The sequence below is a fragment of the Natrix helvetica genome (assembly GCF_964273705.1).
Source record: "Natrix helvetica genome assembly, chromosome: 2".
Classification (NCBI taxonomy): domain Eukaryota; kingdom Metazoa; phylum Chordata; class Lepidosauria; order Squamata; family Natricidae; genus Natrix; species Natrix helvetica.
Window position 1 is genome coordinate 291,440,700 of NC_138552.1, and position 27,676 is coordinate 291,468,375.

A 27,676-nucleotide genomic window follows, 5' to 3' on the forward strand; every position below is an offset into this window, starting at 1 on the left:
TGTAACTTCCAATGGCCACTAAATGTCTGATTGTAAATCAAGGACTCCCTGTGTTCCATGTTTCAGACAACTGATTGTCCAATCTCTTCTTTAAAAGTTCCAGTGGCAAGTTGCTCCACTGATTAATTGTTCTGACTGTCAGGGAATTTCTCCTCAGTTCTAAGTTGCTTCTCTCCTTGATTAGTTTCCACCCATTGCTTCTTGTTCTACCCTCAGGTGCCTTGGAGAATAGTTTGACTCCCTCTTCTTTGTGGCAACCCCTGAGATATTGGAACACTGCTATCATGTCTCCCCTAGTCCTTCTTTCTCTTAAGCTAGACATACCCAGTTCCTGCAACCGTTCTTCATATGTTTTAGTCTCCAGTCCCCTAATCATCTTTGTTGCTCTTCTCTGCACTCTTTCTAGAGTCTCCACATCTTTTTTACATCGTGGTGACCAGAACTGAATGCAAATATTCCAAGTGTGGCCTTACCAAAGCATTATAAAGTGGTATTAACACTTCACGTGATCTTGATTCTCTCCCTCTGTTGATGCAGCCTAGAACTGTGTTGGCTTTTTTGGCAGCTGCTGCACACGGCTGGCTCCTATTTAAATGGTTGTCCACTAGGACTCCAAGATCCCTCTCACAGTTACTACTACTGAGCAAGGTGCCACCTATACTGTACCTGTGCGTTCCGTTTTTGTTGCTTTACTTTTTTCCCCATTGAATTTCATTTTGTTAGCTAGTGCCCAATGTTCAAGTCTGTCAAGATCCTTCTGCATCTTAAGCCTATCTTCTGGAGTGTTGGCTATGCTATCTTGGGTGTCATCTGCAAATTTGATGAGTTCCCCATCTATCCCAATCTATGTTGTTGCGGTAGGAAGAAAAATGAGTATTCACACAGGCAGGTGTCATAAATTAATGGCTATAGTCAGTACAAAACATATAAAGCCAGAAAATATGGATGCTGGTGAACGAAAAAGGCCTCTCTCCAATCGTCGAGGGTGTCTGATATGATCCAAAGTTGAGCTCATCGTCCCCTTTCAAATATCTGTCATTAAACGTACTTCCTCCGTAGAAAATGTGCAGCTTCTAAGAGAGGCCTCCATAGGTATGGAAGCTCTGGCATTTGTAATGCGCTGTGTCCTTCGTTGGGACGGGTGCACGGAAAATCGACCTCATCGGACGTCTTGGTCCTCTTGGAAAAAGCACGGAGTCCTTATGTGCTTTGGGAAATCAGAGGCTGCCGTAGCTGGCAATCACTTGTTCCAAGGTGGTGAAACAGCCCAGAAAGTCATCTTCTTCAATCCCAAATTTTGAATATTGGTGAATGTAAGCCCTGCGTGGAATGAACAAGAGGTTTTGGTGAGCAAGAAGTGGGGATAGCAAGCCTGTCCCAGTTCAAATTATCCACAGCTCCTTGAAGGGAAAGTCAATGGGCCGTCAATTAATTGCGGGCAAAATATGTCGTATAATATATATATATATATGGGTATGTGCATATTTTTTTTATTCATGTTTTTATTATTCTGTCATGTTTATACAGCTAATCCTCGAGTGACGAACATAAAGGAGCCTGCCCATTCCATTCGTAACCCGAGGATTCGTGGGAGTGGATCTCGTACCCTGAACGAGATCACTCCCTCTTTTCGCCCACGCATTCGCTAATCGAACGCGAGGCTCGTTAAGTGGACACGAGGTATTTCAGGGTGGGGAAGGCCATTGGGAGCCCACTGAAGGAACAGGCCACTTGACTAAGACCACCCAAGGCCTCCCAGACCCACTGAAATACCTCGTGCTCCCCAAATTGCTTTTCCTCCACCCCCACCTGCCGCTCAGGGTCACTTACCCTGTGAAGATCTAGCAAGCAGTCTCCTCTCCAGCCTTGGGCGCCCCACCGATCCTCCATTTGGCCTTCTGTAGGCCTCCCTGGTCTGTCACAGGCAAAATGGAGCCTCCGTGGGCCTCTCCTGGCCCATTACAGGCTGAAATGGAGCCTCCGGAGGCTGGATTCAAGCCCCTGGAGGTTCCATTTCGGCCTGGGACAGACCAGGGAAGTTCCGAACTTCCGGTTGGTCCGTTGGACTCGTTTTTCGCCCTCCCCAGGCTCCGGAGGCTTTCCTGAAGCCGGGGGAGGGCGAAAAACGGGCCCAACGGAAGTTCGGGAAAAAATCTATTTCCGCCTTCTGGAGGGCCACTGGTGGGCCTGGGGATTCCGTTTTCGCCCTCCCCAGGTTTCAGGAAAGCCTCCAGAGCCTGGGGAGGGCAAAAACTCCCCCACGCATGTGTGTGGGGAGGGGAAGGGTGTCGCGCGCACATGCGCAGGTGGGTGGGACACATTCCATTGTGGGTCTGGGCATGCACAGGCAAGCGATAGTGCATGCACACAATTTTCGCACGTCTTTACAAAAAGGTTAATCATCACTGGTGTAGTCTCCTCCTTGGGTGGGGTGGGGGGAGGGTTGGACCAGATCAGGGGTCACCAACTTTTCAGACCTCAAGAACCACTAAATTCTTATTTTTAAATCCCACGGACTACAAATATGAAACCAGCATGCCGCTCACTGAAGGACTCTCAGTGACGGGACGAGGTCCTTCAGGCACTTAGTCTGGCCACCTGTTTCTGCAACCTTAAACACTCAAAGAGGCACTTGGACTCGTTTCCCACAGAAAACAAAACACTGGGATCTCTCATCTCTCTCTCTCTCGTCCCTCTTCTCTCTCATCTCTCTCTTTTTTTTCCTGTCATCTCTCTCTCACCTATCTTCTCTCTCATCTCTTTCTCATCTCTCTCTCTCTCTCTCATCTAATGGGCCAGCGAGTGTCTTGGGGCGGAGAAGAAGTTGTTGCATCTCCCAGTCGCGCAGCACCAAGGGCCGGAAGAAACGCCCATGAGATCCAGCAAGAGATGAAGCTTCGCTTCCGCTCTGGAATACGGAGCGAATCTCCATCCCCTGCCCTTCCCTTCTCAGGCCAGGCAAGGAGTGAGTGGGAGGGGAGGGCTAGGGCCAGGCCAGCCAGTCATGGGTTCAGCCGACAGGTAGCCACAGCAGGGGGACAAAAGAGCCACCGATTGCCGAGACACGTTGCTTCGTCTCGCCTGACACCCCGCCCCCTGCAACAGCACCTTTATCTTGTTCCCGCCGGCGAGGGCTGAGCTACTCCTTGCACGTTGCACCTCCTGCAAAGTTGCAAATTGCGCATACTTCCCTCTGTGGCGGAGATTTCCATCCCCACCACAGCTGCCTGGCCGGCCCCACATTTGAGAGCTCTTTTTTTGCAGACCACTAGTGGTCTGTGGATCGCCGGTTGGTAACCTCTAGACTAGATGACCTACAAGGTCCCTTCCGCCTTCCATTCTGCTAATCTGTATTGTTAGGGAGGTAACCCTAGGCTTGGCTTGACAATGTATATAAGCTATGATTGTTACAAATGTTACTGTTACTTTAAATGTTAGAGAAATGTAATTGGTTTGTTACCTCAAGCAGCTATAAGAGGGAGCCAGAATGGCTGTTAGCTCTCTGTTTAGTTAGAAGCTGGTCGGTGTATACTGAGGTGTTGTGGTTTGCTACTGTTTAGCTATACTTTGTGTGTTAGACTGAGAATATTGATAACTGAATTACTGAACAGTGTATGACTTGGACTGTTAACCAGACTCTGAATACCTCTATATTTCTACATAGTAAATTACTATATTTTTATACTATTCAGTGTCTCTGTATGCTGGTTTGTGCGTGTTATTCCCTATCACTCTCATTACGCTTCTCTGCATACTCGCTCTTCTAACGGGGAGTTTAATTAACATGTATAGAATAAATAGAATAAATTTAATTTGTTAGCCGCTCCCTCTCCAAAAGGACTCGGGGCGGCGTACAATAAAAACCCATGCAAATATACATATAGATACAATACATACACATATACACATAAACACATACACGTACATATACATGGAGAAGGTAACAATCGTCAAATGCATACAATAATAATAATAGAATTAAAATTAACAATTAAAATACCCTCAGTTAAAATTACAAATTTAAAAATTTAAAAAAGGCTGTCAGGAGCAATGGGATAAAACTATGGTTGAGCCAGGCCAGCTAATTGGAAAAGGTGGGTCTTGAGCTTTACACTGAAGGAGTGGAGATCGGAGGTAATCCTGATGTCAAGGGGGAGGTCATTCCACAGGGCTGGGCCCATCACAGAGAAGGCTCTGCTCCTAGGCGTCGCCCCCCGACACTGTTTAGTGGACGGCACCTGGAGAAGTCCCTCTCTGTGCGAACGGATTGGTCGCAGGGATGTATGGGGCAGGATGCGATCCCGCAGGTAACTAGGTCCTGTGCCATGGAGCGCTTTAAAGATCGTAATCAGAACCTTGAAACGCACCCGATAGACCACAGGAAGCAGTGCAGCTCGCGCAGGAGAGGTGTTACATGGGAGTATCTAGTACTCCCCATAATCACCCGCGCGGCCGCATTCTGGACCAACTGCAGTCTCCGAGTGCATCTCAAGGGAAGCCCCATGTAGAGAGCATTGCAGTAGTCTAGGCGAGACGTCACCAGCGCATGAGTGACTGTGCGTAAGGCATCCCGGTCCAATAGGGGGCGCAATTGGCGCACCAGGCGGACCTGGTGGAACGCCCCCCTTGCCACGGCTGTCACATGGTCGTCCATGGACTGCCGGGCGTCCAGGAGGACGCCCAAATTGTGCGCCTACTCCATGGGGGCCAGTTGCACGCCCCCAATGGCCAGAGATGGAAGCAACTGGTTGAACCGGGGGGCTGGAAGCCACAGCCACTCCGTCTTGGAGGGGTTGAGTTTTAGTCGGTTGCCATCCATCCAGACCCGTACGGCCTCCAAACACCGGGACATCATTTCGACGGCCTCGTTGGGATGGTTCGGGGTGGAGATGTACAGCTGAGTATCATCAGCGTACAGATGATATCCCACCCCGAAACCATGAATGATCTCGCCCAGCGGCTTCATATATGTGTTGAACATGAGTGGCGAGAGGACCGACCCTTGTGGCACCCCACAAGTGAGGGGGCTCAGGGCCGATCTCTGCTCCCCTGCCAACACACGTTGCGTCCGGCCGGATAGGTAGGAGCCGAACCACCGTAAAACGGTGCCCTGAACCCCCAACCCCTCCAGCCGGTGCAACAGGATACCATGGTCGATGGTATCAAAAGCCGCCGAGAGGTCTAATAGGACCAGGATAGAGGAACAACCCCTATCTCTGGCCCTCCAGAGATCATCAACCAACGCGACCAAGGCCGTCTCCGTGCTGTGCCCGGGTCGGAAGCCGGACTGGCACGGGTCTAGATAATCATTTTCCTCCAGGTGTCGTGGAAACTGATAGGCCACCACACTCTCTACAACCTTCGCTAAAAAGGGAAGGTTGGAGACAGGACGATAATTGGCTAGCTCCGTTGGGTCCAGGGAAGGCTTCTTGAGTAAGGGTCTCACCACCGCCTCTTTCAAGGCGGCCGGCAGAGACCCCTCGTTCAACGAAGCATTTACTAGGCCCAGGAGCCAGTCGCGTGTAACCTCCCAGGATGCCAGTACAAGCCAGGAGGGGCACGGGTCCAATAAACATGTGGTAGGTCGCAGACGTCCACGTAACCTGTCCAAATCCTCGATGGCAACCGAGTCAAACTCCTCCCAGAGTGGTCTCTCAAGACTCGCTTCGGGCGTCTTCACTAGACCACTGAAAGGGACCCATTCCCTCCGGATTTGAGCGATTTTATCCTGCAGATATTTCCCAAATTCCTCTGCCCTGCCCTGTAAAGGGGCTTCCCGCGGCCTCTGAGACAGAAGGGAGCGGGTCACCCAGAACAGGGCGGCAGGGCGGTTCTCTGCGGATGCAATGAGAGCGGCACAATGTCGACGTTTGGCCGCTCTCAATGCCACAAGGTACGTCCTTAAGTGGGTTCGTACCTGTGCTCGGTCAAATTCGGAGCGGGAGGATCTCCAACGACTCTCTAGGCGTCTCTTGTGGCGTTTCATCACCCTTAGCTCCTCGGTAAACCAAGGGGCCAGGGTGGTTCGTTGCCGCAGGAGAGGCCGCAAAGGCGCCACTCGGTCTAGGGCCCCGGCAGTCGCACTATTCCATGCGGCTACCAGGTCCTCTACCCGGGGGCGGGTCAGGTCTACAGGAGGTGGCCCAAGCTCCATCTGGAACTTATCTGGTTCCATCAGGCGCTTGGGGCGGAACCATCTAATATCTTCCAGCTCCGCCTCCCCGCAGCGGGGGGGGGGGGGTGTAGCACCAGGGAAGTCAAGTCGGAGAAGTGAGTGATCTGACCATGACAGGGGAGTGATAGTTAAATCCCCTACTCCCAGATCACTCATCCACTGGCCAGAGACAAAAACGAGGTCCAGCGTGTGGCCTCCCTCGTGTGTAGGGCCCTGAATCAATTGAGTCAGGTCCATGGCTGTCATGGAAGCCATGAACTCCCGAACCCCCTCGGACGCTTCTCCCACCGACGGCAGGTTGAAATCCCCCATCACTAAAAGTTTGGGGGTCTCAACCGCCACCGATGCGGTCAGCTCGAGGAGTTCAGGCAGGGCCGCTGATGTATAGCGAGGAGCCAGGTATACTATCAGCAGGCCCAACTGTCTCCCTGGGCCCCACCTCACGACAAGGGACTCACACCCGGATGTCTGTGGCACAGTGGACTCCCTCGGCTCTAAGTCTTCCCGGATAATCACTGCTACCCCACCGCCCCTTCCCTGGGCCCGAGGCTGGTGGAATGCTCGATAACCTGGTGGGCACATTTCCACGAGGGGTAGACCTCCCTCGTGGCCGAACCAGGTCTCAGTTATTCCTGCGAGATCTGGCTCCCCCTCCAGAATTAGATCATTGATGAGGGGGGGCTTATTAACAACGGACCTCGCATTGCATAACAACAGCCTCAGGCCCTGGGTCTGTAGATCCTGACCACCTAGTGTGCGGGGGTTGGTACAAGCGACCGGGTGTGACCAACAACCACGGTCTCCCAACCGACTACGGGTTCTTAATCTGTCCTCGCACCTGCCCCTCCCTACGACCGTTGGTATCAAAAAGCCCTGTATAGGAATGATATCTTCCCTCTCCACTATATAACCAGATATAGTCCAGAAATGGAAAGGGGATTTAATTCATTCAACTTACTTGGAAGCGAACATTTTCCAAGCCTTCCCTACGAGGCTGTTGAGCGGATTGAGCAGAAACTGGCTATTGCTGACCAGAGAGGCCGACTTCTCGTACTTGTTGAAGGCTCTCGGTGTACTCCAGATGCTCAAAGCCTGCGGAGGATCGAGCCAGGGAGTGTACAAGGCCGGATCCTGGAAACCCCCTGCAAGGGACAAGAACGTGGCGCATTAGATCTGAAGATTTCAGGTAGTCCTCGCTTACCGACCACAATGGGGACTAGCAATGTGGCTGCTCAATGAGCAGGAAACGATGGATCTGCGAGTGGGCTTAGGACAGCGATGGCGAATCTTTTTGGCACCGAGCGCTGAAATGGGAATGTGCGTGATGCACTGAGTGCCAAAAAGGGAGCGTGCGCGGGCGTCTGGGCCACAAGCGGGAAGAGGAGCTGCCCAGGGAGCATGCACATGCTGGAAAACGAACTTCCGGTTACTGCCGCGCATGTGCAGATCAGCTGGCTGTCGCGGACGCTCACGCTGGAAAACGGAAGATCAGCTCTTCCCGTTTCCGCCACCGCTGCATGCACAGCTGATCATCGCACACGCAGGTGTGCCAGAGATCTGGAAGAGGAACAGGCAATGCTGTGCGTACCAGGAGATATGGCTCCGCGTGTCATAGGTTTGCCATCACGGGCTTAGGACCTTATTTCCCTGTCAGTCGTTAAGCAAAGTGTCATGATCGCTAAGTGAAAAAAACCCCCACATATCAGCACCATCAGAAGTGGCATTCTGCCGATTCGGACCAGTTCACCCAAAGCGGTATTGGAAATCGCCCACTCGGTTGCCCTGGCTCTATGCCGTCCCATTTAGGCACCCTTTTTTTTTAGCCAAAGCACCTGCGCGGAAGGCTGAGCGCCCGCAAGCACTCACATTTGCGAACCAGTAGGGAAGGTAAGTGAATATTACCCTGGAGTGCGATTTAAGATTTTGCTTGCATCTTCTGTATGAACTCTGCTCGTCACAAAGGGAAAGGCACCCCTGTTGTGAACATGTGGCTGACAATCATGTGACTGTAGGCCAGTGCAACGGGTGTTAAATCCACGTGGGTTGTTTTTGTTTTTAAGCCACGTCGTAACTTTGGACGGTCGCTGCACAAGGCAGTCGGTAGGAAAGGAATATCTATACAGGTTAACCTCGACTTATGAGCACAGGGCAGAATTTCTGTTGCTAAGCAAGTGAGTCACCGCCAATTTTACTCTTCGGCACGGTCGTTAAGCGAATCATTGCAGCTGTTTAGTGACTCACGAGGTCCTTTAAGAGAATTTGGCTTCGCCCATTGACTTTCAGGTGCCAGCTAAGGTCACAATGGGGATCGCATGACCCCAGGACATTGCAATTGTTGTACATACATCTTGACAACAGCACTTTGTTTGGCAAAGGGGCTGAAAATAAAAATGACTTGGGACCAGTCCTCACACTTACGACATTGCGTTGCAGCATCCCCACGGTCACTTGAACAAAATTTCGGTGCTTGGAAAATCAGCTTGCCTGTACGCCAGTTGTGGTGTCCAAGCGGTCACCACTTGCGATTTCCCCAGCCCACCTCCCAGCAGCAAAGTCAATGGGGGAAACTAGACCTGCTTAATGACCATGTGATCCACTTAACGACAGCAACGCTGAATAACCGTGGCCAAAAAAACCAAAAACCATTTCAACGCTGGCGCAACTCCCTTCATCAACGCCTTGCTTAGCCCTCAAAATCCTGCTGCCAATTGTAGTCGTAAGTCGGGGAACTATGTGTACCCCCCAATTTGGTCTCCGTTCATTATTTGTAGAAGGAGCCAGGTGGGACAGTGAGCCAGGAGGAAAAGTTGGTTGGCAGCCACAGGGGAAAAGCCACACCAGCTTCTCGCAAAGGGCAGGCGCTCACCCAGATCTGCAGACTCTACGTCCTTCCCTCGCAGAGTGACCAAATTGGCAATCGAAGTATTGAAATTAACCGTCCGGTTTGAAGAGGGCCTCTCAGCGGCAGGAGCTCTGCTGGGTGGAGGCCGCACCTGCCAGTCAATACCTGTGAAGGTAACGTGAACAGGAAGGTCAATGTTGAGGCCTGAGGCGTGGGAGGGTCAGCATCAGGGCAACCTGAGAGCTCCAAGGGGGAAGAGGGAATGGGAGAAAGAGGGAGAGAGAGGGAGAGCACGCGAGAGGGAGGGAGAAAGAGAGGGAGAGAGGGAGAGAGAGAGGAGGAGGAGCCTGGGCTGTCCATCAGCCCTCAGATGGAGAGTCAACAGCCCCCAGGTCAGCAGGTGGCTGATGTGGAAGAGGAGGAACAGCTGGGCCTAGTGCCTGACGCATGGATGCACAGAAGGCAGAGGAGAGGAGAGCAGTGGAAATCTGTGGGCCAGTCCTTGGGATGGAAGAGCCACCGTGGCCAGCCAGACTCGTTAGCTGGCATTGAGAGAGAAGCTTTTTGCCAGGGGTAAAGGAATCTTTAGAGCTAACTTCAGAGGCTTTGTCGTGCTTGGAGAGCTCGGTCAGAACAATGAAGTCAAGTGGCTCCCTGTACGGCGTCTTCAACATCTGGAAACAAGGCAGAGCTTTGATCTCACCTTCCTCCATTTTGGCGTTGGCAATGAGCATCTGGCGGAGGTGTTTCAGGAGCCCAGGCCAAGCAAAGGTGGTGTAGGCCAGGGAGCTCTCGGACATTTGAGGGATATTCCGGAGACCCAGCATCTTAAATTCCGGATGGGGAACTAAAGCTTCCATCAGATCCCCTGGAAAAAAGAGGAAACGAAGATTAACGGTGCGGTTGGAACTCTTCGATCCGATGAAGAATTGAGCTTTAAATAGAAAGGTTACTCAGATGCATGATGCCCTCTCTTGCAACCACAACGGAGCCCAACATTCCAGTTGCAAAGTGAGACAGTGGTTAAGTGAAAGTTTGACCCGTTTTACGACTTTTCTGGCCCCGGTTGTTCAGTGGATCACTGCAGGTGTTACATTAGTTAAGCAAATCTGGTTTCCCCATTGACTCTGCTTGTCAGAAGGCCGCCAAAGGGAACCACATCCCGGGAACACTGCAACGGTCATAAATATGAGTCAGTTGCCAAGGGTCCGAATTTTGATCGCGTGACCATGGGGATGCTGCAAGAGTCATAAGTGTGCAAAACGATCATAAGTCACCCTTTTCAATGCCATTGTAACTTTGAACTAAATGAACTTTTAGACCTCGACTTACGACCACAATGGAGATCAAAAGTCCACTGATCTGCAAGCAATAGCTCTTAGACTTATATACCGCTTCGCAGTACTTAGTGGGTCCTCATTATACCGACCTCGGAAGGATGGAAGGCAGAGTCAACCTTGAGCCAATGAGGATCGAACTCGTGACAGTGGGCAGAGATTGATTGCAATTGCAATAGCACTTAGATTTATATACTGCTTCACAGTGTTTTCCAGCCCTCTCTAAGTCAGCATTTCCCCCCCACCCCCACCTCACCAATATGGGTCCTCAGTTTACTGACCTCGGAAAGATGGAAGGTTGCGTCAACCTTGAGCTGGTGAGCATCGAACTCTTGGCATTGGGCAGAGTTTGCCTGGAATACTGCATTCTAACCACTATGCCAGGCAAGACAGTTAGTTGTTAGGTGAGTTTTGCCTCATTTAATGGCCTTTCCTCGCCACAATTGTTACGCAATTCACTGCAGTTAACGTACTCAACACGGTTGTTAAGTGAATCTGGTTTCGTCATTGACTCTGTCAGAAAGTTGCAAAAGGGGATCACATGACCCCAGGATACTTCAACCGTCATAAATGCCTGGCAGTTGCCAAGCGGTCAAATATTAATCCTTTGAGCACAGGGATGTTGCACTTAACAGTTGTTAAGTGAATCACTGCAGTTGATAAGTTAGTAACCCGGCTGTTAAGTGAAGCTGGCTTCCCCATTGATTTTGCTCGTCCGAAGGTCACCAAACGGGATCCCAAGACCTTGGGACGCTGCAACGGTCATAAGTATGAACCAGCTGCCAAGCATCTGAATTTTGATCACATAATCCTAGGATGCTGCAAAGGTCGTAACTGCGAAAAAGGGTCATAAGTCACTTTTTTAACCACCTACGTAATGTTGAACAGTCACCAAATGAATGGTTGTAACCTGTAGACCAGGGGTGTCCAAACTTGGCAACTTTAAGACTTGTGGACTTCAACTCCCAGAATCCCCCAGGCTGGCTGGGGGATTCTGGGAGTTGAAGTCCACAAGTCTTAAAGTTGCCAAGTTTGGACACCCCTGCTGTAGACTAATAACTTGTACTTTGCCAATACAGATAGTCCTCGACTTACCATAGTTCATTTAGTGACCGTTCAATGTTACAAAAGGCGGCGAAAAAAGTGACTTATGCCCATTTCAGTTACGACCTTTGCAGCAATCCTAGGATTATATGATTAAAATTCACATGCTTGGCAACTGCTTGGTTCATACTTATGACCGTTGCAGTGTCCCAAGGACATGGGATCCCCTTCTGCGACCTTCTGACAAAGCAGAATCAATGGGGAAGCCAGATTCACTTAACAGCCGGGTGACTAACTTTATCAACTGCGATGATTCATTTAACAACCGTGGGAAGAAAAGTTGTAAAATGGGGCAAAATTCACTTAACAAATGTCTCACTTAACAACAGGAATGTTGGGCTCAATTACGGTCAGAAATCAAGGGCTACCTGAAATTTACACTAAGAAGAGGAAAGTATCAGGGTTCCAAGTAAAAAGCAGAGACATCCCCCTGCCAACAAAAATGCATATAGTCAAGGCTGTGGTTTTCCCAGTTGCAATGGATGGCTGTGAAGGTTGGACCATAAGGAAGGCTGAGGGCCAAAGAATGGAGGCCTTTGAACTCTGGTGCTGGAGAAGACTCCTGCGAGTCCCTTGGACTGCAAGGCCATCCAACCGGTCAGTCCTAGAGATCCACCCTGACTGCTCTTTGGAAGGCCAGAGCCTGAAGAGGAAACTCAAAGACTTTGGCCACCTAAGAAGGAAGAAAGACTCCCTGGAGAAGATTCCTGCAAGGCCATCAGTCCTAGAGGAGATCCACCCTGACTGCTCTTTAGAAGGCCACATCCTGAAGAGGAAACGCAAATGCTTTGGCCACCTATGGAGAAGGAAAGGCTCCCTGGAGAAGATTCCTGCAAGGCCATCCAACCAGTCAGTCCTAGAGGAGATCCACCCTGACTGCTCTTTAGAAGGCCAGATCCTGAAGATGAAACTCAAATACTTTGGCTACCTCATGAGAAGGAAGAAAGACTCACTGGAGAAGAGCCTCATGCTGGGAACGATGAAGGGCAAAAGAAGAAAAAGGGGACGGCAGAGAAGGAGGTGGCTGGATGGAGTCACCGAAGCAGAAGGCATGAGCTTAAATGGACTCCAGAAGATGGTGGAGGACAGGAAGGCCTGGAGGAACGTTGTCCATGGGGTCGCGATGGGTCGGACACGACTTCGCAACTAACAACGACAAAAGATGATTTTGAGGGAAAGTAGGCCAAACCAGCCTGTCTCAATTTTGACAACTTGAAGAGGTGCGGACTTCAACTCCCAGAATTCCCCAGCCAGCTGTGCTGGCTAGGGAATTCTGGGAGTTGAAGTCCGCACCTCTTCAAGTTGCCATGGTTGTGAAACGCTGGGCTACACAATTTCCAGAAAGAGCAACTAAATACCTAGAGGTGACCTGTTGTAATGAGCTGCCTCTTTGGAGGAGTAGGCTGGCTGGAAGACGCTCCCCAACTGATGCGCGATCGCTCGATTGACATCCTGGAAAGAAACCTGCTTGATCTTCATCAGCTGCAGGCAGATCTTATGGACGGCGTCGTTCTCGTGGACCAGAAGGGCGTCCGAGGATTGGTATAAGTGGGACAGCGTCAAGACGGAGTTGTAATTTTGGACAATCACCTTGAAAAGAGGGGAAGAGAATGGAAGCGGCTTTAGATATATAGGCAGTCCTTGCCTTATGACGGCAATCGAGCCCAAAATTCCCACCGCTAAGGGAGGAAGTCGTTAAACGAGTTGTGCCTCATTTCATGGCAGGTTTTTCAGAATTGTTAATTGAATCACACAAACTGGCTTCCCCCATTGACTTGGCCTAATCATCTTAAATTGCTCTTCTTGCATTTTTTCCCCAAAATCTCAACAACTTTTCTATAGTATGGTGACCAAAACTGGATGCGGGATTCCAGGTGTGGCCTTACTAAGGCTTCATAAAGTGGCACTGATACAACCAAGGATAGTAGCCTTTTTGGCTGCTGCCGCAAACTGTTGGCTCCCAAGGTCATTCCCCCTTATCACGCAAGTCCTTGACTTATAACCATTCTTTAGTGACCAAAATTACAACGGCGCGGAAAAAATTGACTTATAACCAGTCCTCGCATGTACGATCATCACAGCATTCCCACAGACATATGATCAAAATCCAAGTGCTTGGCAACTGCTACGTATTTAAGAACAGTTACAGTATCCCAGGATCACATGGTCCCCATTTATGACCCTTCGAGGTAGCTTCTAACAAGCAAAGGAGAATGTCGGATTCACTTAACAACTGATTTGCTTCACAACTGTAGCAAAAAGATTGCATTAAAAGGTTGCAACTCCTGTAAAATCGCCACCTTGCTTAGCAACATAAATGCTCCTCCCAATTGCGGTCATAAATCAAGGATCACCTGTGTGTATTACTTGTCCCCCAAATCCCAGGGAAGTCTCCTCCCCCCAAATTTTCCTGGTCTGCCCACTTTGCATCACTTCCTGTCTTAGGTTTCTTTGCACCCATAAGCAAGAAAATCTGGCACTCTACTGTTGTGGCCTGCAGCAGCAAACAAAGCTGGCAGCAGATTCGGACAGTGAGGAGGTTGGGGAGGAACAGGGGACAGTCCTGGAGTCTGGGGAAGGCTCTGATGAGGGCTCTGTGTCGGAGGCAGAGATGGGGCCAGAGCCGTTTGACAGTTATCAGCTGCCTTCGGAGTCAAACATCAGTGGGGCAGAAGAACAGCTGGAGCCTGTTCCCAGTGTGCGCATGCGCAGAGTTGCCAGACGAAGGGAACAGCTAAAGAACATGGGTCGACTTGGGAGTAAAGCCACAGGTGGATGATGAATAGCCCCCTCCCAGAGGAAATAAAAGAGGAGCGAAAGGGGAATGGAGTTTGCAGGAGACAATTAGTTCGATTCATTGGTTTGTGTCTCTCCGAGGCTCCTTGCCATGTTCTGCAGCTCTCCAAGCCAGATAAGGTCTGTGACTGTAAATCCTCCCTTGAAAGACTTGCCTGGATGTGAATGAACAGAATTCACAGCAACTTAATAAAAAGGGTTTTTTTTTCGGGACAGGGAGTTTGTTTCGTGGTTTGGGGAAGCCTAGATCAGAACCCCTACAACGAAGAAGACCTGGGATACTCACCTCCCCAGTTCCGTACGGCCAGATAACATGGTTGAGCAGGAAGGAATTTGGATAGGCATCTCTTAGGGCTGCCGTCACAAACGCCCCCAGGCCTGACCCCGTCCCACCAGCCATGCTCATCATCATCAAGAAGCCACCTAGCCGGTCACACTTCTCCACTTCCTTCTGAATGAGGTTCATGATCGCGTCTTCGTGTTTCGGGCCGTGGACGCAGTACCTGACCAGAATTCAGGAAAGAAAGAGGACATTCTGACCCAGCTCCCTGAAGACGACAAACCGTTTGTAGTTAAATAAATGTTCCCTTTATTAGAAGCGCCAGCAGCCCTGGCAAAAAGTTTCTCTCACACCGCAGGCTAACAAGTCCATCTGGCAGAGAGATGAATAGTTGTTTGCCACATCTATTCATCTCCGCCCCCTGCCTTTTATCCCCAGGGCTAGAGTGGGGCTTCATTAGCAGCGGTGGCTCTTCTGTCCCAAGGGCCGGCCCATAGATTTCCACTGCTCTCCTCTCCTCTGCCTTCTGTAGCATCGTGCGTCAGGCACTGGTAGCAGCAGTTCCTCCTCTTCCTCATCAGCCACATCCAGACCTGGGGGCTGTTGACTCTCCATCTGAGGAATGACTGATGGCCCAGGCTCCGCCTCTTGTCTCTCCCTCTCTGCAGCTCCATTCCCCCTTCCCTCTCGGAGCTCTCAAGTTGCCTTGATGCTGACCCTGATTCCCAGGCCTCCTCCTCCTCTGATTTGGCTGCTGGAGGGCTGGGCGGCCGACAGGCCACAACATAGGATATGGGACATTGTGCTAGAAACAAACTGCCTGGTTATAGGTAGTCCTTGACTTACATTCATACATGAGCCCAAAATCTCTGTTGCTGACCGAAACAGTGGTCATTTTGCCCCTTTTTGCAACCTTTCTTGCCAGGGTGGTTAAGTGAATCTCTGAAATTGCTAAGTTAGTAACCTGGCCGTTAAGCGGATCTCGCTTCCCCATCGACTTTGCATGTCGGAAGGTTGCAAAAGGGGGATTGCGTGACCCCGGGACACTGCAACCGTCGTAAGTATGTACCAGATGCCAAGTGACCAAATTTTGATCATGTGACCATGGGGAGGCCGCAAAGGCCGTAGGCGCGAAAAAATGGTCGTAAGTTACTTTTTTTCAGTGCTGTTGTAACTTTGAACGGTCACTAAATGAACGGTTGCAAGTCGAGGACTATCTGTATACAAATCAGGGGAGGTGTCCAGAAGTCGCGAGAAAGCAGAACCAGAATTTATCAAGGCAGCATAGCTGGCAGACTGAATGGCTACAGGTAGTTCTCAAACTTAACAATCCTAAGGGAGCCTGGAATTTGTGTTGCAAGTCATGACGGTCGTAAGTCAAGGCACCCGTGTAACTGGACCCAATTCTACAGCTATATTTTCAAGCAGTTGTTAAGGGATCGCCATGGTGAACATTTTTGAATGGTATAGGAAGGTGTAGGGTTTCCTGCCTGAGCAGGGGGTTGGATTGGAAGAGGGGTCTGCAACCTTACACACTCAAAGAGCCATTTGGACCCCTTTTCCACAGAAAACACAGGGAGCCACAAAACCTGGGCGGGCGTGGCCAACTCGATATCACTCACTCCCACCCAGTCATTTATTTATTTATTTATTTAAACTTATTGGTCGCCCGCTCTCCCCACAGGGACTCGGGGCGACGTACACAAGCAACAGTCAGCACAGTGTCATACAGAGGAGGTAAAAAATAAATAAATAATTACAATACTGAAAAAGGTTAAAACCCCAATAACATTAATAGTTTAAAAACTAAAATTGACAATTAAAAATGACCTAGGGGTGGAAAAGTTGTCGAATTATGCCAGGCCGGCTAGTCGAAACAGGTGGGTCTTCAGTTTACTGCGGAAGGAGCGGAGATCGGTTGTTGTTCTAATGTCTGGGGGGAGGTCGTTCCAAAGGGTAGGGCCCGCCACAGAGAAGGACCTACTCCTGGGCACCGCCCTCTGACAATCTCTAGAGGACAGCACCCGGAGAAGTCCCTCTCTGTGCGAGCGAATAGGTCGCAGGGATGTATGTGGCAGGACACGATCCCGCAGGTAACTAGGCCCGATGCCATGGAGCGCTTTGAAGATGGTAACTAACACCTTGAAGCGCACCCGGTAGGCCACAGGAAGCCAGTGCAGCTCGCACAGGAGCGGTGTTATATGGGAGAACCTCGATCTCCCCATAATTACCCGCGCGGCTGCATTCTGGACCAACTGCAGTCTCCGGGTGCACCTCAAGGGGAGCCCCATGTAGAGAGCATTACAGTAGTCCAGGCGAGACGTCACCAGCGCGTGAGTGACTGCGTGCAGGGCCTCCCGGTCCAAAAGGGGTCGCAATTGGCGCACCAGGCGAACCTGGTGGAACGTCCCCCTCGCCACGGCTGCCACATGATCTTCCATAGCCAGCCGGGCATCAAGGAGGACGCCCAAATTGCGTGCCCGTTCCACCGGGGCTAATTGTTCATCCCCGATGGCCAGCGATGGAATGTGCTGGTTGTACCGGGGTGCCGGAAGCCACAGCTACACCTACCCAGGTTTTATGGCTGCCGGTGTTTTCTTTTCTGTGGAAAACAGGTATCTCTCTCTTTATTTCTCTCTCTCTCTCTCTCTCTCTCTCTCTCTCTCTTTATCTCTCTCTCTCTCTCTCTCTCTGTTCTCTCCTGCCCAGCTTCACGTGTCAAGTGACTGGGAGGAGAGGGCGAGGCCAGCCAAAGGTGGAATCACCCGACAGGGAACCATAGTAGAGAGACGAAATAGCCGCATGTGGATCCAGGAAGCACAAGTTACCGACACCTGGACTAGAAGACTTCCAAGGTCCCTTCCAACTCTATTGTTCTGTTGTCTGACCAGATAGAAGTCATATTTTCCCCCGTCCGGTTATTTGTTATATGTTATTCCGTTGTTGTTCAGTTAGTCTTTGCTTAATTGCAAAACAGCAGGATTCTCTCTGCAGCTGTGCTTTGAAGAACCAACTGGAGAAATAAATAAAGGGGGTTGTGTTAGTTCGGAAGGCAATCCCACATACCCGTGTGCCCAATTGTTTCCTGATCCTTGTTTCTGACAGAAGGCAGACTGGGGGCCGTATCTCCAATTCCCAGTTCTGGAGGCGAAGGATAACGTCTGGTTGATCACTTTCGGTTCCATGTCGACCAGAACAGACCGCGCAACCATACCTAAGTAGGAAAAAAAAAAGAGAGAAAAAACCCCCAAAACCTTTTTACAAAATTGTATTGAAAAAAAACTAGATAGATAGGAAACACGGGGAGTCCTCCATTTACCACCACAATTGAGCCCAAAATTCCTGTTGTTAAGTGAGCTTTGCCCCATTTTACAACCTTCCTTGCTGCAGTTCATAGCGAATCACTGCAGTTGTTGAGTCAGTTAACACGGTTGTTAAGTGAATCTGGCTTCTCCATTGATTTTGCTTCTCAGATCACATGACCCTGGGACACTGCAACGGTCATAACTATGAGCCATATGCCAAGCGTCTGAATTTTGATCACATGGCTATGGGGATGCTCCAAAGGTCGTAACTTTGACAAATGGTCGTAAGTCACATTTTCCAGTGCCGTTATAACTTTGAACAGTCACTAAAGGAACTGTTGTAAGTCGAGGACTACCTGTCGTTTTGTGGACTGATTTTATGACCATATTTTTGCAGTAGTTATTAAGTGAACACAGCAACTGTTAAGCAAGCCAATGCTTTGCTAAGGGGACGGTTTTGCCGAAAACCAGAAATAAATGGCAGTTTTTCAGCAAAACAGTTTTAAAACATGGTCTTGTGAACACGGGACATTGCAAGTGGCCCTAAGTGTGCTCAGGCTGCTGATCATGTGCCCAGTTTTGGTCATGTGACTGCGAGGGGAGGGGCCTGACCGTTAGAACTTTGAATCTGGATTAAATCTCGCTTCCTCCATTGATTTTGCTTGTCAGAAGCTGGCTAGGAAAATCGCAAATTGCGAGACATTGCAACCATTATACTATACATATCAGTGCCCAAATTTTGATTAGTCAACCATAAGGAAGTTGTGACGGTCTTAATAGCAATAGCACTTAGACTTACGTATATACTGCTGTACAGTGCTTTTACAGCCCTAAGCAGTTTTACAGAGTCAGCTTCTTGCCCCCAACAACCTGGGTCCTCATTTTACCCACCTCGGAAGGATGGAAGGACGAATCAGCCTTCAGCCTGGTGGGATTCGAACTGCCAAACTGGTGGCAGCTGGCAGTCAGCAGAAGTAGCCTACGGTACTGCACTCTAACCCCTGCGCCACCAGGCAAGGATCAGTTGTGAGTCACTGTTGTCAGTGCTGTTGTAATTTCAAACGGTTACTAAAGGAATGGTTTTAAGTAGAGGACTACCTATATAGGGAATGTCCCATGCTCCATCAGTCACCTGACGTACTAGTACTGCTTTATAAAGCCTTAGTAAGGCCACACCTGGAATACTGCAGCCAGTTTTGGTCACCAGACTATAAAAAGATGTGGAGACTCTAGAAAGAGAGCAGAGAAGAGCAACCAGGATGATTAGGGGACTGGAGGATAAAATATATGAAGAACGGTTGCAGGAACTGGGCATGGCTAGTCTAGGGAAGAGACGACCAGGGGAGACACGATAGCAGTGATCCAATATTTGAGGAGCTGCCACCGAGAGGAAGGGGGTCAGGCTATTTTCCAAGGCACCTGAAGGCCAGACAAGGAATAATGGATGGAAACTGACCAAGGGGAGATTCAACTTGGAAATAAGGAGAAATTTCCTGACAGTGAGAAGAATCAACCAATGGAACAGAAGTTGCCTTCGGAAGTTGTGGGAGCTTCATCACTGGAGGATTTCAAGAAGGATCCTGATCGAGGATTTCCTGACAATGAGAATAATTCATCAGTGAAATGACTTGCCTCCAGAGGTGCCCTAACAGCGAAGGTTTTTGAGAAGAGATCGGACAGCCACTTGTCAGAAATGATATCCATGATGGCGAACCTATGGCACACGTGCCAGAGGTGGCATGCAGTGCCCTCTCTGTGGGCACGCGAGCTGTTGTCCCAGTTCAGTACGTGCCTCCCACTAGCCAGCTGGTCTTCAGGTGTCTGCTGCGCATGTGCAGGGCATTGCATTTTAGGGGTATTTGCAAGAGCATGCATGCGCTTTGGGCACTCAGTCGCGGAAAAATTAGCCATCACTGGTTTGAGGTCTCCTGCTTGAGCAGGGAGTTGGACGAGAAGACCTCAAAGGTCCCTTCCAACTCTGTTATTCTGCATTCTTCTCCAGCCTGGTTTGTCACGTGTGGAGGTTATACGAAGATTATGTACAGACCTGCGCAGCAAACTGCCGTACCTTAGTGACCGATTACCTCAACTCTCTATGAGCTCACCTAATTAGTAGAGCCAGGAATTACCAGGAACTGTTGTGTTATGTGAGATTCTACCCTGGTTGGGATGGTTCTAGGGATTGACAAGGAGAATGTACCAATAAGACTGTCAGGCCTGCAGTTATATTCCTTTTTAGGATCTTTGGCCTGCCACACTCTCTATTATTTCACTGTGCTTTTTCATTAGTGTAGTAGTTGGGAGGGGGAATAGAAAGGAGTATAATTGTGGAATGTGTTGTTGTCATTCCTTTCTAGAAGCCCAACGTCATCTTTTGTCTCCGCACCTCTGCACCTGACCGGAACCAGCTGGGTGGAGATGCCAGCGTGGCCGAAGAAGATTGGACCAAGTGATGGATTGATGGGCGTGGGGATAAGATCATGAACTTTCAATTGGGTGGAATCCCAGGAAGCTTTTAGATTTGGGATTCCACGGATGTGCCAACATGTCTGACTTATTAAATTGGAACTTTAAGGATAGTTTTGCCTTGGACTCTGATTTAATTCTGCATGATATTTGGAACGCTGACAAAGAAGCTGTTGCTACCTATGCTCTTGCTTTGCTTGTTGAAACTGTATAAAAGCCAAATAAACTCCGCACAGGCAGACAAGACATTTTGCACACCTGCTGTGATGGGTTTCTGAGACCAATAGTCACGGTCTCAATTCTCCCTGGGGTTTTTTTCTGCCCCAACAACCCTTTCAAGAGGCCATGACGTTTTCTTACCTCCATCTTTTTCCTCAAAGAAACGTTCTTTACAAGCTGCCTGGTAAGAGTCATTCTCCTTCTTGGAGCAGAGCCCCTGGGAGCTGTGGAGGTCTCTGCAGATGGTATCAAACACTTCGCGCCCAATCTGGTTGCCACACTGACCCAGCTGAATGGCTACGATAGACATGCTCAGCCGCCTTTCCCTAAAGAAGAGGGAGCCAAGTTTTAATCGCCGTCTTAAACCTGGAATCTGGCAGCAGCAACTTTATTTATTTACTAGCTGATAACCTGGCATTACCCGGGTATTTATTTATCCTAATACATACATTTATCCTCAAAAATAATCCCGGACCAAATGTAATTTCTAATGTTGGAGTTTCCCCCCGACCAGAGGGAACCCCCTTGTGGAGTACTGTGAAGCTGTTACCATGGCAACTGCACTGCGTTGTACAATAGAAGCCACTTTACGGCAGTACAGCAGAAGCCGTTTTAAGGCACAACAGGCTGTATCTTAACAGAACACACACCCTGAAGGGTGTTGGGGGTGTCTTACCCCCACAGTGTTTGTTTCCAGAGAGTAAGTCATCTGTGTACCAAGTTTGGTTGAAATTGCTCAAGGGGTTCCAGAGTTATGCTGGAACACACACATAGCCAGTTTTATAAATATAGAAGATAGATAGATAGATAGATAGATAGATAGATAGATAGATAGATAGATAGATAGATAGATAGATAGAAGATAGATTTATTCACAGACCAATGTGTGGAAAACAAATTCTTAAGAGGAGCATGTCAGCAAACTAGAAACGTAGAAGGAATTTGTGCTAATTGAGGCAACCTTGGAATACAGGTAGTCCTCAGCTCATGACCACTGTTGAGCCCAAAATTTATGCTGTTAAATGAGGCATTTGTTAAGTGAGTTTTGCTCCCTTTTTTGCCCTAATTGTTAAGTGAATCACCGCCGTTGTTGAGTTAGTTACCTGTTTGTTAAGCGAATCTGGCTTCAACATTTAACTTAGCTTGTCAGAAGGTCGCAAAAGAGGAATGCATGACCTCGGGACACAGCAATGGTCATAAATATGAACCAATTGCCAAGCATCTGAAGTTTGATCATAAGGTCATGGGGATACTACAAAGGTCACAACTGTGAAAAACGGTTGTAAGTCACATTTTTTCCATGCCGCTCTAACTTTTGACGGTCACCAAATAAAGTTGAGGACTACCTGTAAATAGCAGAGTGTTGATTATTTGTTGGGGATCCTGTGTTGATTCCCCACCAACACACACACAAATCATTGTATTACAGGTAGCCCTCAACTTCCAACTATTCATTTAGTGACCATTAGAGGTTACAAAGGCACTGGAAAAAGTGACTTATGACTGTTTTTCACATTTATGACCACTGCAGCAATCCACCGTGGTCACATGATCAAAATTCAGAAGCTTGGCAACTGGAATGTATTTATGACGGTTGGGCTGTCCCGAGATCTCACGTGATCCCCTTTTGCGACCTCTTGGCAAGCAAAGTTCATGGGGAAGCCAGATTCACTTCACAAGTGGGCTACCATACTAACTCAATTGCAACGATTCACTTTACAACTGTGGCAAGAAGTCAGGCTGTAAAATGAGGCAAAATTTACTTAACAACTGTCTTGCTTAAATTGGCTCAACTATAGTAAATCAAGGACTGCCTGTACAGGAACCCATTTCAGAGGGAATGCGAGATGTTTCCCTAGTGGACTGCAACTCCCATACTCCCCAACTCACTTACAATACAATAGCGGAGTTGGAAGGGAATTTGGAGGTCTTCTAATCCAACCCCTGCCTAGGCAGGAAACCCTATACCCGTGATGGCGAACCTATAGCACGCGTGCCACAAGTGGCATGCGGAGCAATTTGTCAGGGCACACGAGGCGCTGCCCTGTCAGCTGGCCAGCTGAGTTCACCTTTTTAAAAGCTATTTTTCGCCTTCCCCAGGCTCCAGAGGCTTTATAGGAGCCTGGGAAGGGTGAAAAGAGCCCCCCCCCGCCCCCCCGGAGGATTCAGGGACCGTCCCTGAAGCCTTCGGAATGCTTAAAACCACCCTCCGAGCAAACCGGAAGTGACTTCCGGGTTGCTCGGAGCGTCATTTTAAGCGTTCCGAAGGCTTCAGGGACCGTCTGGACGGCGGAGGGAGGGGGGACTCTATAGCCTTCCTGCCATGCACAGGAATGCACAGGAATCCGTCCCCTCGGGGCTTTGCGTGGGCGTCGCAAGGATTAAACCGAAAGGGGGGGGGACGGGGAAAGCGAAGGGGGCTTTGTTGTCCTCCTTCTCCTTCTCCTCCTTTCCCTCTCTGGCTCGAACGTGGCGCCGGGGCCCGGCAGGCAGCGAACGAGTCGGAGCCTGCCGACTGGAGGAAGAGGGTGAGAGGCGGGTCCTGTGAACGGCGGCAGCAGCGGCGGCAATAGTCGCAACTCGGCGGCGGGCCACCCCGGCTGAGAGACAAAGGAGGGGAAAGGCAGCAGGCAGCCGAGTTGTGACTATTGCCGCCGCTGCTGCCGCTATTCACAAGACCCGCCTCTCACCCTCTTCCTCCAGTCGGCAGGCTCCGACTTGTTCGCTGCCTGCCGGGCCGCGGCGCCGCGTTCGAGCCGGAGGGGGAAAGGAGGAGAAGGAGAAGGAGGACAACAAAGCCCCCTTCGCTTTCCCCGTACCCCCCTTTCAGCTTAATCCTTGCGATGGCGCGGCTAAAGGAGGAGGAGGAGGAGGCGAGGGCGGCGCGGCCGAGGCCTGACGGACTTCCCTTCGGCCGAGCCTGTCCTGGCGGCGGCAGCGATGTGAAGTCCGGGCCCTGGCGAGCACGCAGAGGCTGGGCGGAGTGGCGCAAGGACGCCGGGCCTGAGGTGCCGCACAGCGGAGGCGATCCGGACCCGGGTGATGGAGATGCACGTCTCGTGCCTGTTCAGGGACCGTCCCGAGGCTTCCCTGAAGCCTTCAGAGCGCTTAAAACGACCATCCGAGCAACCTGGAAGTCACTTCCGGGTTGCTCGGAGGGTGGTTTTAAGTGTTCCAAAGGCTTCAGGGAAGCCTCCGGACGTTCCCTGAAGCCTCCCGAGGGCCTCCGGGGGCCAGGGGAGGCTCTTTTCGCCCTCCCCAAGCTCCTATAAAGCCTCTGGAGCCTGGGGAGGGCGAAAAAAACATGCAAAAATGGGCGTGTTGTGCGCGCATGCGCACTGGGGGGCGCGTTGCATTATGGATGCGGCACGCCCGCACACGACCCCACCCCCCCGTGCTCCCCCCACTTGTGGCACGCGAGCCAAAAAAGGTTCGCCATCGCTGCCCTATACCGTTCCAGACAAATGGCTATCCAACATCTTCTTAAAGACTTCCAGTGTTGGGGCCTTCACAACTTCTGGAGGCAACTTCTGTTCCACTGATTGATTGTTCTAACTGTCAGGAAGTTTCTCCTCAGTTCTACTTTGCTTCTCTCCTTGATTAGTTTCCACCCATTGCTTCTTGTTCTACCCTCAGGTGCCTTGGAGAATAGTTTGACTCCCTCTTCCTTGTGGCAACCCCTGAGATATTGGAAGACTGCTATCATGTCTCCCCTAGTCCTTCTCCCCTAGTATCTGAATACTGCATTCAGTTCTGGTCGCCACAATGTAGAAAAGATGTGGAGACTCCAGAAAGAATGCAGAGAAGAGCAATAAAGAGTATTAGGGGTCTGGAGACTAAAACATATGAGGAACGGTTGCAGGAACTGGGTATGTCTAGTTTAATGAAAAGAAGGACTAGGAGAGACATGATAGCAGTCTTCCAATATTTCAGGGGTTGCCACAAAGAAGAGAGAGTCAAGCTATTCTCAAAAGCACCTGAGGGTAGAACAAGAAGCAATGAGAATATAAGTATAGAACAAAAACAGGATGTAATTACATATAGAGAGCTTCTTAACATAGAAAGAGGTGTACTACAGTTAAAGTCTTTGAATGTATTGAAACCTGGTTTCAGTATGGACAGTTACAGGCCAGACGGAAAAAAGATCAGAAAATTGGTATCATGCAAAATGAGGATGATTTGGTAAAACAAATTAGGGACCAGGGTCAAATGCATATAAAAAGGTTGTATAATATACTGATAGAAATGGATTCTGAAACAGAGTTAGTTAAAGATTGTATGATAAAATGGGCACAAAACTTTGAAGAACCAATAATGATGGAAACATGGGAAAAGATTTGGGTAAGGAATGTAAAATTTACACAAGCTCAAAACTTGAGAGATAATTTCTATAAGATGTTTTATAGATGGCATTTAGATCCTAAAAAGTTAGCTTGCATGTATCCGAATTTACAACCTAAAAGTTGGAGGTGCGACTGTGCTGACGCTGCGTATTACCATATATGGTGGACTTGCAAAAAAGTTAAAGCATTTTGGATAAAAATATGGTGGGTTATTCAAAATATTCTTAAAAAGAGGATAAAGTTCACTCCCCAGCTGTTCTTGTTAGGGACAATTACAGACTGTACAGTTATAGAGACTAATTTGATTCTGAATTTAACAACGGCAGCAAGATTGCTGGTGGCACAGTACTGGAAGAAGGAAGAGTTGCCTACTACTCAAGAATGGACTTTAACTTTAACTTTTATTTGATTTCTAAACCGCGCCCTCTCCCAGAAGGGACTCGGGGCGTTGTACAGTCATATTTAAAACACAATAATATACATAGATATAAATATAAAATAGGTATAGGTGTGGCTGGAGGAGGTAACATATAATTTACTGTACAATAATAGTTAAAGTTCAAATTTAAAATTTAAAAATGCATTAAAAAACTACCCCTAAAAACTATCCCGGGATAAAATGTTTGCCAGGAGGTATACAATGGGACTATAAATGGGCCAGGCCAGCTAATTGGAACAGGTGGGTCTTGAGTTTCTGTCGGAAGGAGCGGAGGTCGGTAGTAGTTCTGATATCGGGGGGGAGGTCATTCCAGAGGGTTGGGCCCATCACAGAGAAGGCTCTACTCCTGGGCGCCGCCCGTTGACACTGCTTAGTGGACGGCACCCGGAGGAGTCCCTCCCTGTGGGAGCAAATTGGTCGCAGGGATGTATGAGGTAGGATGCGATCCTGCAGGTAACTAGGTCCTGTGCCATGGAGCGCTTTGAAGATGGCAATCAACACCTTGAAACGCACCCGAAAGACCACAGGCAGCCAGTGCAGCTCGCGCAGGAGAGGTGTTATGTGGGAGTACCGGGTACTCCCCATGATAGCCCGCGCGGCCGCATTCTGAACTAGCTGTAGTCTTCGGGTGCATCTCAAGGGGAGCCTCATGTAGAGAGCGTTGCAGTAGTCCAGATGGGACGTCACCAGCGCATGAGTGACTGTGCGTAGGGCGTCCCGGTCCAATAGGGGGCGCAATTGGCGCACCAGGCGAACCTGGTGGAACGCCCCCCTCGCCACGGCTGCCACATGGTCATCCATCGACAGCCGGGCATCTAGGAGGATGCCCAAATTGCGCGCCCATTCCACAGGGGGCAGTTGCTCGCCCCCTATGGCCAGTGATGGAGTCCACTGGTTGAACCGAGGCGCCGGTAGCCACAGCCACTCTGTCTTGGAGGGGTTGAGCCTGAGTCTGTTGTCCCCCATCCAGACCCGAACGGCTTCCAAGCACCGGGACATCATTTCGACGGCCTCGTTGGGGTGGAAATGTACAGCTGTGTATCATCAGCGTACAGGTGGTATCTGACCCCAAAACCACGGATGATCTCACCCAGCGGCTTCACATATGTGTTGAACAGAAGGGGCGAGAGGACCGACCCCTGCGGTACCCCACAAGTGAGCGACCTCAGGGTCGACCTCTGCTCCCCTGCCTAAAAGTACTTAGTACTTTTAAAAGTAGTAAACTTAGCAGAGATTGGCCAAAATCTCAGCATATTTCAAGGACCATTCAGATGAGAAATACAAGTTTGGAATGGAGAAGATGGATTGAATATATTCAAAATAAATATCGGACTAAGAAATTCCAATTAGCTTATGAGTGAAAGAACAAGGATTGGTATAATTTATCTAAAGTTAGCTTAATAAAAGAAGAGTTAAAGTACAAGAGGAGGAAGATGTTAAAGTTAGTTAGCTTATGTTAGCGTATGATTGTTAAATGTTTATACCCTGTATTTTGCTCTGGGAGGTTGGGGGGAGGGAGGGTTGGAGGGTGGGTGGGATCGGGATGGAGGGAGGGGAAGGGAAGGGGATATATTTGTAAAATTTATTAAAACTCTTTAATAAAAAAAAGAAGAAGCAATGGGTGGAAACTAATCAAGGAGAGAAGCAACGTAGAACTAAGGAGAAACTTCCTGACAGTTAGAACAATTAATCAGTGGAACAGAAGAAGTTGTGAATGCCCCAACACTGGAAGTCTTTAAGAAGATGTTGGATAGCCATCTGTCTGAAACGGTATAGGGTTTCCTGCCTAGGCAGGGGGTTGGACTAGAAGACCTCCAAGGTCCCTTCCAACACTGCTATTGTATTGTATTATTGTATTGTATTCGGGTCTTTTCATATATATGTAATTAGAAAACCACACCGCGTAAAATCTTGGCTATATTATGAACAGCTGACATAGTTAGCCACATATACCTATATATATATATTATATATAATATGTACCCACGTTCTATATATATATATATACCGTATATAAAAATATAAATTATACCACAGCTCCTTTCACTCGCCTTCCTTCTTCCTCCCACAGCGCATGCGCCTAGGTTCTCACGCCTCCTTCCACGCTTCCTTCTTTGCGTATCCCCAAGCAACAGCCACGGCTCATTCTGCGCATGTGCCCACCAAGCCCGTCGGCGCCGAGGCGGGAAAATCAGTCTCGGGGAAAAACAAAAGTTATCCGAGAAAAGGGCAAGGTGGGCTTGCCTCAGTCGCGAGCTCGACGCATGCGCCCTACGGACGCCGGCGCACTCGAGCGCACGCCTTCCAGTCGTCGAAGCACTAGGCTGCGCGCGCGCGCGCGTGGGAGAGTCAAGAGCGATTCCCATCCAT

At 49.5% G+C, this 27,676-nt stretch overlaps 1 protein-coding gene across 3 annotated transcripts; it reads right to left on the bottom strand.

The window, feature by feature from the left end:
* Positions 1–886: 886 nt before the first annotated feature.
* Positions 887–27,568, bottom strand: TUBD1 (tubulin delta 1). 3 transcript variants are annotated; one of them, XM_081945465.1, is made up of 9 exons: positions 27,315–27,568; positions 20,666–20,850; positions 17,601–17,748; positions 14,541–14,757; positions 12,817–13,048; positions 9,721–9,885; positions 9,042–9,182; positions 7,134–7,317; positions 887–1,320 (listed from the first exon to the last, which is right to left on the bottom strand). In XM_081945465.1, the coding sequence occupies exons 2-9, from the start codon at positions 20,832–20,834 to the stop codon at positions 1,218–1,220; spliced, it is 1,359 nt and encodes a 452-aa protein (XP_081801591.1). In that variant the 5' UTR covers positions 20,835–20,850; positions 27,315–27,568; the 3' UTR covers positions 887–1,217. The 3 variants fall into 3 exon arrangements, with proteins under 3 accessions (XP_081801591.1, XP_081801590.1, XP_081801592.1); XM_081945464.1 differs by having other exon boundaries at positions 27,339–27,565; XM_081945466.1 differs by having other exon boundaries at positions 1,253–1,400; positions 27,339–27,567.
* Positions 27,569–27,676: the final 108 nt, after the last annotated feature.